At 28.8% G+C, this 12088-nt stretch overlaps 1 protein-coding gene across 6 annotated transcripts in view; it reads left to right on the top strand.

The window, feature by feature from the left end:
• Positions 1-12088, top strand: part of LOC143239854 (tectonic-like complex member MKS1) — a 53512-nt gene that overhangs the window by 31187 nt on the left and 10237 nt on the right. For all 6 annotated transcript variants that reach the window (XR_013021407.1, XM_076481429.1, XM_076481428.1 and 3 more), the window contains 4 exons: positions 748-790; positions 2676-2738; positions 4703-4773; positions 10386-10461. Coding sequence is in view for 5 of the 6 variants with exons in the window: in XM_076481429.1 (XP_076337544.1) it covers positions 748-790; positions 2676-2738; positions 4703-4773; positions 10386-10461 (253 nt within the window). In the remaining variant the exon portion in view is untranslated. The remainder of the gene's footprint in view (positions 1-747; positions 791-2675; positions 2739-4702; positions 4774-10385; positions 10462-12088) is intronic.

The raw sequence follows: 12088 nt of genomic DNA, 5'->3' as shown, positions 1-12088 counted from the left end.
ATTATTATTTTTAATTACTTCAAGTTTGTTCAACCCAATCAATTGGTGTTGAGACTTACAAAAATAATCAACTAATCAAAATTGGAGTTAGATTATAACCATTCTTTATTATATATTCCAACTATACAAGTAATCATAAGTTTACTTTTTTTTAATATAAATGCATAATTACACAGTATAGTCCATCTGTTCTCTGTCCACTTCACTCAGTTTTTAGTGTTACATGTTTGTGTATTTTTTGTTTGTTTTCATTTCATGAGAATAATCAGTTTTTTCTTTTTTTAGCCATATTATGTGAATAAATTGATTACTTAAATGTAATAGATTAATGAGCGTGATGAATAACCAATTAGCTAATTCTATTGATTGCCCAGTCCTGATTAGGATACTCACGTTATTAAAACTTTAGGTTGCTTGCTTTAGCTATGTGAAAAATGTAAATTGTTGATTATTTTAAAGATATTGTGAACGTCCTTTCAAAAACCAAAGTTTTACTGGATGGCAACCTTGGTCTTTAATGCTTCATTTATTTACAGATGGTGCTTCTAGAAATATAATACTAATATTTTCCTTAATACAGCACTTGACTGGGATCTGGTTATGTATGGGATTGCTGTTAAAGATATAAATTTTTACATATTCATTTAATATGTATTTTAATTTTTCAAAATAAGAACTAAGTACTGGAAGAGTACTGTAATTGTGGATATAATATTTACTTTGTATGTTATTGTGTTTTTGTTTTAGCCTGCTCTTGGTGTGTTTCGAGTATTCTTATTTGGAGAAATAGGTTAGTCAGTTCAAACAATGATTAAACTATGTACACTATTAGTCATATCCTAAGCTATCAAATGTTGGAAATTGAAGCAGATATTTTTATAAAATATTCAGTGAAATTCATTATGTAAATACTGTAGTTTCTTTTTCTTTTTTTCAAAGTAGTGTTACAGCATAACATTATTGTTTTAATGAACTTGTATCATCAGTTAATACAGTTTCCACATGTTTGTTAATAATTATAAGAAAGATTTTTCAATATTGTTTATGACTAATGAAATATATTGCAAGTTGGTTTTGACTGCTAACTATAATTTATATTTTAAGTACCTATTTCTTTATATGAACATAATTTAGCTCTATTTCTATTGTATTAATTAGCAGGATAACTTTAGATTACTTTTGACTTAGGGAATTATCTGATTCCCTCTACATATATCAGGAAGAAAAATCTGCATATCCATGATTTGTTGACCTAAAAATGACCTAAGAAGGTCAAAATGTTCTTGTATGCTTTATTTTCATTAAACTTTTAATATCCATGCCAGCTGTGTTTAGAACACACAAACTGCATATTGCTCTACATTAAACTGCATCATGGAAGATGCTTTGAGTATTCTTCATGTTACCTATTTGATTTTTCATTAACAAAATGTTTGGGAAGCTAATATATATGGCATGAATTTCAGGATTTTTATTTATGGCACAGAAGCAAATCAGGTCTTATATCTAGCATTGCTCAACAAAAAGGGGTTGTCATTCTATGTTGAGACTGTCAATAATCTTATATTAGGGTTCTGAGGCAGCAATTGAGGGCAATTCTGGACATTCTGGAAGGAATTTTAGATTCGCTTAGACTAGGACAGCATTAATATATGGTTCTTCTGCCACCATTCTCTTCACAATTACCTTCCTTCATGAATGGAGTGCATTTCTCAACAGTCAAGAATTTGAGGATTTAGGCATAGATGACAAGGCTTCTCTACACAGTATTTTAGACCTTTCTGCTCTTCAAAAGGTGATGTGTCATTGTTTGGGTTTATTAAGGGTAAAATTGTCAGGCTCCAACAGTTTCTGAGTGGTGCCTTACATTTCTCATCTAGGGAGCATTTGGTCAGAGGCTCTGTTTTCAAACCTTGTATCTTGTTTTTTGGGGATACTTCTATCATATCACACTACCAACGTGCCATGTTTCACATGTGATGACTTTTGTGGCAGATCGATTATTTCAACCCAAACAGATTCTTCCAGTAGAATAGATACATAATGAAGTTTCCTATTGGATTGATTCTCATTTTGAAACACTGAAGATTGGTAAGTTGGCCACTCATTGGAACACCCAACTACTGGCAGTTTGATTTCCAATAATTCACTTTCAGGCTTTTTTCTCTCATTTGTTTGATCTGCCATATGTTCCTCTGAGGGTTTTTATTATCCCCTTGTAGCTATCTTAACCACTTTTGCTGGAATCTACAGAGAGGTGAGTATTTTAATCACTACACTTGTCTATACTTTACCTTTCAGGGTCTGTTACCTCATTTTCACAGAATTCCACTGTGTGTTAAATGTTGCTCATGTAGGTGTGCTTTTATGAAACCAATTCTAAATGGGGGTATTCACCGAGAGTAATTATACTTTTTACACCAGTGTAAATTAGTTGTTATTTTATAAAGATGCATTCAATAAGATATTGTGTAAAACATTATCAGTAGTACACAGTACTCTTTTTGTGTGTATATAAGAGTTATAAACCAGATCATAAAACACTTCCACCATTAAGGACAAAACAAAAGCAATGTTACAATAAAATTTACAATATACCTTAAAAAGTAGCTTGGGACTTAGAGTTGTATGTGTACACAGATTTAACCAAAATTGAAACATTTATATATGTTCAGTTTCAGCTTATGGATTCAGTGATAACAACCTCTATGTGCATTATATCCTGGAGCTACCTTTAAGTAAGTCTATGAAATTCACTGCTTTAAGAAAGGGGAATTTTGGATTTAACAAAAAGTATGGTTATTAAATGTGCATCTGATATCTAAGGCTAAAAGGTTTCTAGTGTCATTAAAATAAATTTTATTCATAATTAATGTAAATGTTTCAGTGTATTAGACCTAAATACCTATTTGAAAGGAAATACCTCTTTTTGCATATAATAATTGAGAAAGATTTTTCTGATAGGTTTTATGTTGTTAACTTGTAGTTCAGTGGACAAACTATTCTCACAAATTATGAAGCTAAAGAAAAATAATATTATGAGAGAAATGTGATTTGTAGGCTTTTAAGAATATTTGTAATATTTAAGTTTTTAGTTACTTATAATAGCTAAACCTTGATATTTTTATTATATAACTGTGTTTTGAGGTAAAATGCTGCAGTTGAGAAATCATTACCATCAGAAATCCAAAGGATAAAATACCAGGAGTAAATGCTTTAGTAATATGGTTTCTCTCTTAAGCCTAAACTCTGTATTTTCTTCATTAGATATTTAAAAAAAAAGCTAGTCCTTCCTTAATGATCATTTAGTGAAGTGTACTTGTAATACTCATGTTGTGCCATGTGAGGAATGACATTTGTTTGTCATAGATTAGTCATATATCAGTAGAGTTTGTGAAATAGGCTTAAAACAAATTCAGCATCATTGCAGCTTACTAATTTGGTTTGCAATTCATTCTGTAATTTCATATAAAGTAAAAACTCTCAGTACCTATGATTCATTGGAACAAGGACCTCTAATGTAATTTCTTTTTATGCTGTACGAGTATTGTACTGTGCCCAAACCAATGCTGCTAGAAAATACATGTAGAACCCACAAAAAATTCTAAAGTGGGATACCAAAGGAGGATAAAATCATCACTGCATTAGTTAAGGAATACCTGTTTAATTGAAAATTTTGTGCTTTGAAAAACATTTTTCCATAAAGCACTGGAATGCTTCAGGCAAAGTAAGAAGATTACCAAACTCTTTATTTTTCTAGTTTCAGCAGCTGTGGAGTAAACTTTACTAAGGTAAATAGTGTTACAACTCATCATAATAATCTTGATAACAATGTAAAGAAGAGAACAAATTAGTATAGAAATTAACCTTATGTTTTAATAAAATTCAAAGAACTCATCTTAACTGGAACTGTTTTCATAATTTAAACAAATTGAACTTTAAATGTTCTGGACATATTACAGTCAAACATCAGTTTTCATTAAAATTTACTTCCTGTAACTCTTATGATTAAAATAAAGCTATAGTATTTTAAGCATTAGTTTATCTTGTGAATGAAGTTTAACTATTGAATTTTTTTAATAAAAATTCATTTTTATAAACTTTCACCTAAATCTAGACATACATAAACATTACAAAATTTACTAAAGTAATTTCTAGAAAGTTTAAGAATTTAATTATGAGTAAAATTATTACACAAAAAAGTTAAGATTTCCCTTCCTGTTATGAACATTATATTTGGTTAAACTATAATAATTTTTCATAAGTATGTAATAGGAAGAAAACAAGATAGAATACAAATAAGTTGCATGCTTGTGTTTATGTAGGACTGAAAAATTAAAAATGGTTGTAAATCAGTCTGTGTAACTTCATAAAGTCCCCAAATAAGCAGAATAACTTTTATTTTTGTTACAATGATAAAAACAAAATTAGAAACATGACTTAATCATTCTTATTTAATCTTAGCTTTTTCTTAAAGGAAAAATATTTTTCATAGGGAAAACTAGAGGTTTGTTTATAATTTTAATCAGAGAAAATTAAATTTCTTAAGATATGTTTCACTTTGTTTTCTTGTTAGTGTTATTTTATTCATGAGTTTTATTGGGTTTTTTTTTGTGGTATCTCAATTGTTTATTGTATGTCAGCTTTTTGTGTTCACTATTTATTGTTTCTTATGTTTTATATTCAATTATTTTTTGACTAGATTGGACAGTATCAGGTGAAGGGGAAGTGGAAGGAGTGACACATGCTTGTTCAACCAAAGTTGAGAACAAGGTAATTACCTTCTACAATAATGTGTGTAATCTGAGGGTTGCAGGTTTGATTCATTGTAACACCAAACATGCTCTCCCTTTCAGAATAAAATGATATTTGCAACTGATTCATCAGGTGGAAACAAAGTTTTCTAACAAAGTTTAAAAAGATTATAGCACCAAAATATATTTTTAATACAGACGTTTTTGAATTTCCTTAAATTCCATCACCAGCATTAATATCTTTAAACAAAAAACAATGCACACCAATTTGTTATGGCCAATTTTGATAACTAACTTGTTAACTAACAATTCACTTGAGAAAACAGTTAAAATAATCGATAAACAGTTATTCCCTACCAAAAATGCTCTGCACTCTGACTTTAACCAACAGAACTTCAAACAACTTCTTAAATTGGCCCCCAAGGACAATCACTTCATTTTTAATGGCCATATTTATAACCAGATGATTGAAGTGGCAGTGAAATAACGTCTGTGTCTAACCCTTGCAAATATTTTTCTGTGTTATTACAAATGTCATTGAATGTATAACTGCCACTTTATTACAAACTAGTATTACAGAGAAGATATGTTAATGATACTTTTGTACACTTTCACAATGATTATCACACCAAGTAGTTTTTAGAATAACTAAATTCACAGAATTGATGTATGAACTTTATGTGTAAGATGGAATAAAACAATAACTTATTTTTTGGACATTCAAATAAACAAAATCAACTATCTTTGCCTCGTCTGTTTACTGTAAGAAAACATTTACTGGTTTATACGCTCATTTCAACAGTTTAATACCAGACTTCTTTAAATGTAGCCTTGTTCTAAATCCTCTTATACAAAGTGTATAATATCTGTTCTGACATTTCTGTTCTCACTCGGAAATTTCGAGAATTCATAACATGTTACAAAGTAATGGTTATCTCCTTAATTTTGTACACAGTGTCACATGAAAATTTTTAACAAATAAAATAGAACCTACCAAAATAATTGCACACTGTCTATAAATGTCCACTAATTATTATTATCATTTCTTTCACTAGTAAACAAAGTTTTAAACACAGGTATCAAATTAAAAAAAATAATTGAAACATATTACTCACAAATTAAGCTAAGTTTGTAATTTACATTAATCTAGATTTAAAAGTATGTTTAACTCTTTCTGCATGGGCATCCTTTACTATGCATGTCACAAGGGTTTAGTGACTTCTGTTCAGAAGTTAAATACTTTTTGTTTACTTTATACTAATTAGTTTAGCATAAAATTGTAGCTAATAATACATGTTTTAATAGTACATAAGTTTTAAGTTATTAAGTTTATAAGATAGTAATTAAAAAAAATTATTTTAGTGTGAGAAACGTCACATATTTTCTTCCCCCCTTCTCTGTTTTATTCATCACCCCTCCAGTAAGTATGAAATTCAACATAAGTTATTCTCTATAAATTTGTCATTGGTCAGACAAACCATAATTTTTATAGCCCTCAATTTTGTTTGGTTACAGAGCCATCAAAGAGAACATCAGACCCTTCACACCACAGCCTCATCACATTCTCTCTTTAAGGATTTCTTAATCATTCTCTTTTACTCTTAGTACTGTATTATGTATAACCAGTAGAAAAACATGATTTTCATCTATTAAATTACTTATCACATTACATTGCTTTCTGAACAGAGAAGTGTTATTTTCTCTTAGTACAAGCTTTATTCTCACAGGAAAGATAACTATTGAATGAATTTGTAATGGCTCTTGTCACATAATTAAAAAGTCAAAATTGCGATAATTAAAGGAAATTGCCTGCACCTTTTGCTTGTTGTTATTCTATGTTCTTTGATGCATTATTTAACCCTATCACCATGGGCATCCTTTACTGTGCATGACACAAGGTTATAGTGACTTGTATTCAAAAGTTCATTAATCTACTTTTTGTTTATATTATACCAATTAGTATAGCATAAGATCATAGCTAATAATTTATATTTTAATAGCATTTAAGTTTTAAGTTTTTAATTTTTTAAGTCAATATTTTTAAATTTTTTGTGACATGTGAAACATTTTCTCTAGGCATGTCTTTTATCCCTTACCTCTCCAATAAGTATGAAATTAAATGTAAATTACTCACTATAAAATTTCATTGCTCAAACCATAATGTTTATGGCTTTCAATTTTATTTGCTAACAGTTCTACAGTGGATAAAAAATATTACCTGATTGGTTTGCTTTCAAAGCATTGTTAACATTAAATGTTACCAAAAGAATTTTGCTTATTTTGCTTATATTAAAAATGCATTAATTGCATAAAATTAAAAATTCAGTCAAAAGCTTCTTGGAGTAAGATGAGAATGATCACCCTTGTTCCTCACTAGGTTAAACAACTGTCTTGGTTCCTATCAGAGATATATGGCAAATCCTGATACCACATTAGTGTTTATAAAGCAAACTGATACTGTGTATTGCACAAATAAATTATTTTAAAAATGTGCTTGTAAAGAGTCTCTTTTTCAGAAGAAATCCATATTTAAAAGTGTATGAACTTTTGTAAATTTTTATAGCTAACAAACTTCTGTAAAATGTAATTAGGTTTTGTTCAGACCAAGCTACAATAGCTTAATGTATACTGGTGATGGTTGGCATAACTGTATATTGATGTTTCTTTAACAATAATCATAAATATACTGATATGTCACCCATTTTTGTCTTCAATTTAAAATATAAAAACTATCCTTTCATGTTTGTAAACAACAAAGAAATTATTTTACTTCTTAGCTATATTAAAGTTAATAAACGTTGTAATTTGAGCATTGTCTCAAACATTTTATAAAATGAAAGACCAAAACAGATAAAGCAGTGATGTTTGTTTGTATACTATGTGTGTTGCACTTACAAAATATTTTGACTTTGACTGTGTATATATTGACATACACATAAATATTTATTGAAAGCATAACTTCTGAATTATGTACTGCATTTATAATTACATAAAGAATAAGGTGGCTTCATACTATATAAATAAGGTTTAGGTTTCTTTTGTATTTTGTTCAAACAGTTTTTTCATGATTATAAACCAGTTGTGGTTAAACCTTGATTAAGCATTATAATTGAAAATAACATTTATAAAAGCAGGGAATCTATTTGAGCATACACTTTGCAATAAAAAGACTGTGCTATATGTGTTTCCTTTAATTTCAGATCAAGAGATGTATTAAAGTTAAAAAGAATGCTCAAAGTGGGATGTTTATTAGACTAATAATTAACATTGCTATCGAGCTTTTTGGTAGAACTTCAAAATATCAGTCATGATGCATCAATCTAAAACAAATGTATTATTAAATCAATATTTCAGCAGTATGTATACAAGCACAAAAGTGTCATTTGCTTTGAAATTACTGGCCTTATGTTTTTGACTTATTTTAAATGTTTAAATTTCTGTACACCTTAATTATTTTTTAATCTTTAACATTAGCTCCTTTCATGTCTTGTGCATTTTTCAGGTGTTGAGTGTGTAACTACATATCAGTATTTTAAAATTAAATAAAAAACGACTTTTACATATACCTTAATGTATATTAACCCTGAAGAAGCTGCAAAGGTGACATGTTGGTTTAAATAAAAGCATATATATTCTTTTATATTTATATGAAGTGTAAAGGTAGTTTTTTCTTAACTTTTATCAAAATCTGTAAATCTCTGCAGTATGCACTAGAAATTTTGAAAGACAACAAAAAATATTTTAAAATGTGAATACCAAATATATTATACATGTGATAATTTTATTATTATATAATACTTATTTAGTGTAACTCACAAAGAAAGTATTAACTTTCATTTCTGTGCAGCTTCTAGGATTCTCACCTAAACACTATTACCACTTTTTAATAATTTTTTCTGGACATCCCAAAGTAGAGGTTTCTCCTTTTTAAGAAATTATCATATTTTGTAAATATAATACTTCATGTCTATTTCTCATGTCATTTTTCCTTCTTTGTCAGTGGTTTGATTTTTACAGCTCCTTGTGGGACCCTTTTTGTGATGTTGTAGCATGTGGTCTCAACAATTACTCATGAAGCTTTGTTTTAATAGTACCTATCATCAGTGGCTGAAAACTATTAGTTAAAAGTGAAATTAACCTATCTTCTTCAATATAAAGTAAATACAGTGGTCTTAATTATAATTTTGGGTTTATCAACATACTGGTTACTTGGAGCTCATGTAGGAATGAACAAAGAACTAATACAAAACTTATAACACTTATTAAGAATCATAGATTTGGAAATTTATTTATAGTTCCTTTTGATATTCTTTTCATACCTTAAATGTTTTTATATTACAATATATCTGTTCGAAAAGCTACATAATTGTACTTCTTACATTTATTTGGGTTTAGTGTGTACAGAAAATGACATATACTATTCAAATGAAACATTCTTTCTTATTGAATACTGTTGTTCTGTTTCCTTGTATTCAAACAACTCAAACACAAAAAAATATTAATGTTTTGAAAACAAGCTGTTTATTATATGTAAATTGATTCTGAGCAAGAACATTTTTAGTCTTACAAAGGTAATGATGACATTGCTTTGAAAGTGAGGATTCTTCACTTATTAATAAGTATTTATCATTTTGTTTACATATTTTATGACTTATAGCTGAGAGTGGTGAATACTACAACAGCAAAATAAAGTATTGAAATAAATGTTAAAAATATCAATCAAGATGAAACTGAATGAATTTATTAACTGGAACTTATTAAGAACACTGCACAACAAAGTTTTTGCTTCTCGAACACTGTTGGGTGTTCCTTATAGATTTTTGGCCCCTGATCACGAAAATCACATCCAAATTTGCCCATCACGTACTGTTTCATCAAAATCTTCAGTTTTGCTACAGTGGAAAAATGATATCAGGGCATTTGGAATCCGTCAATGCTTGTTGACTACTGTTGGACACTGCAATGTGATGCACCAGACATTGAATGCAAACAAAAATCAGGAGCAAAACACTTTTAATTATTTTGAACTTAATAGCGTATTAGAAACGTAAACGCAATTAAATACATTATTGCTGGTAAACAGTTAATTGTCTATTTCTCAGAGTTCTTACATGATGAAGAAAAATCAAAACTATATTTACACTTACCCACCAGGTACCAGTCGCAATCAGCAAAAACTTTTCAGGAAGCAAAACTTTTCAAAAAAAATGTTGTGCAGTGTTATCAAAAGTAAGTGATGTTCTAAAATGAAAGGAAGTAATTGTTTTTAAAGAGTATCTCACAACAAAATTGTGGAAGTTTGACAATCCATAAAAAAATATTGTATGATTTTTTTAACTAGACATTATGGAAAATGTATAGTAAGTTTAATGCAGTTTGTTAAATATTTCCACTGTAAGTGGGGGAATATCAGTAACATCCTTTCAACTTTACACCTGTGTATCATTGTTGCTATAGAATATAACAACTAAAATATGTAACACTTTGAAGGTTTCAGATACTTGTTTCAACAAATCATTTAGTAGAACTCTGATAAAATCATATGTCATAGGTTATTAACAAATGAAAAAAGCTTTGAATAATTTGTTTGTTTTTTAAGTGTGTTCTACTTGTTACTGTTATAATTTATAGGAAGATGTAGCTTACTTCAGTCACCCATTTTCTTTTGAACTTGAGTACAAGATGAAAACCATTCAAGCATGTCCAGGTAATTTATATATTTATATGTATAAAAGGTAATGATTTTTTTGTGATAAGCTAAACTATTGTACCACATTTAACTCCATTTTTCATACCATTATCCCAGTTCTATGTACATTTAGTGAAATAATTTCACTTATCTAGTGTATTTTTGGTCATATAAATTAGTTATTTATACAGTAAGACAGGTTAACCCTTTCACAGCAGACTTGTGCAATTTATGGAAATCAAGTCATGAATTTCACTTATACAACAATACATGTGATAACTCACGTTTTTAACACATCCTCTTAAAAACTGGTGAAATTTTGTTCAAGATCCTAAGTATCTTCTACAGAAATAATGATTTTATAACTGTTTTTTACTAAAAATATTTTTATGTTGTAGTTACATTTAAGATATTAACAAATGAAGTGCAAAGTAATTTTCATTTTAAGTATAAAATTACATTTCTTCATCTTGTAGTTTTCATATTTCATTTGCATAATCTCTAGGACCTCTTAAAAGGATATCAAAAGTTTGTTTAAAATATATTTTTGTATTTTAGTTTTCATTTTTTCTGCCATATCACTAATGCCAGCTATTATCAACCTACAATTCAATGAAATAATTAAAATTAGGAAATAGAAACAAAAGTGTATACCTTTTAATTTGTGTCTGACATTTCCAGGTGGTTAAGGCATTTGACTCTTAATCTGAGGGTCATGGGTTCAAATCCTCATCACACCAAACATGCATGCCCTTTCAACTGTGTGGGCGTTATAATGTGATTATCAATCCAATTATTCATTGGTAAAAAAGTAGCCCCAGAGTTGGCAGTGGATGGTGATAACTTGCTGCCTTCCCTGTAGTCTTACACTGCTAAATTAGGAACAGCTAGCATGGATAGCTCTTGTGTAGCTTTACATGAAATTCAAAACAAAGTAAACCAAACCTTTTAATTTTTTTTGTATAATATCTTTTAAAAAGTTACCTTTTGTTCAACTCATAATTTCATCTTTTTGTTTTTTCTTTTTGCATATGGCTAATTTTTAATGTTTTATTTTTCATTTCTTGTCTTTTACAACTTATTTTTCATCTCAACACAATTCAACAGTGTCCATGAAGCATAGTACAGTTTCTTTGGGAAGTATGCATAACCCTTCAGCAAAATTTTACCTCATTACATAATATAAGCATTGAGAATGAATCTAAGGTATGATGTATGTTTAAACCTTTTAATTTGCATTTTAAAACACAACTAATACAAAATAAACTAAAATACAATAGTAAGGCTTAAATACAATTTTAACCGTATCTCTATAACATATTTAGATAAGAATCAACCATAAGTGATGTAGTTGATCAAGTAGCCAACAATACCATAGTCAATTTCATGTACTCTGTGGTGAAGATTTGGCATACATTTCTATAAATAAACTATTATTAGTTTATGCTGTAAAGTTCTCTCTCTAATTGTTATATACACATGTAATGTCTACATGGAAGGGATAAAGCACAAACAAATATGTTGGAGATTAGCATGTAAGCTGTCAGGGTTGAAAACATTTATTACTTGTTTTAACTGTATTCATTCAGAATACTTTCAAAGGAATGACTCAAAAGGTTGTGCCAGCATCTTGGTGGATAGACAT

The sequence above is a fragment of the Tachypleus tridentatus genome, chromosome 13, assembly GCF_004210375.1.
Source record: "Tachypleus tridentatus isolate NWPU-2018 chromosome 13, ASM421037v1, whole genome shotgun sequence".
Taxonomy (NCBI): Eukaryota; Metazoa; Arthropoda; class Merostomata; order Xiphosura; family Limulidae; genus Tachypleus; species Tachypleus tridentatus.
This window is presented reverse-complemented; position numbering and strand designations above follow the sequence as displayed.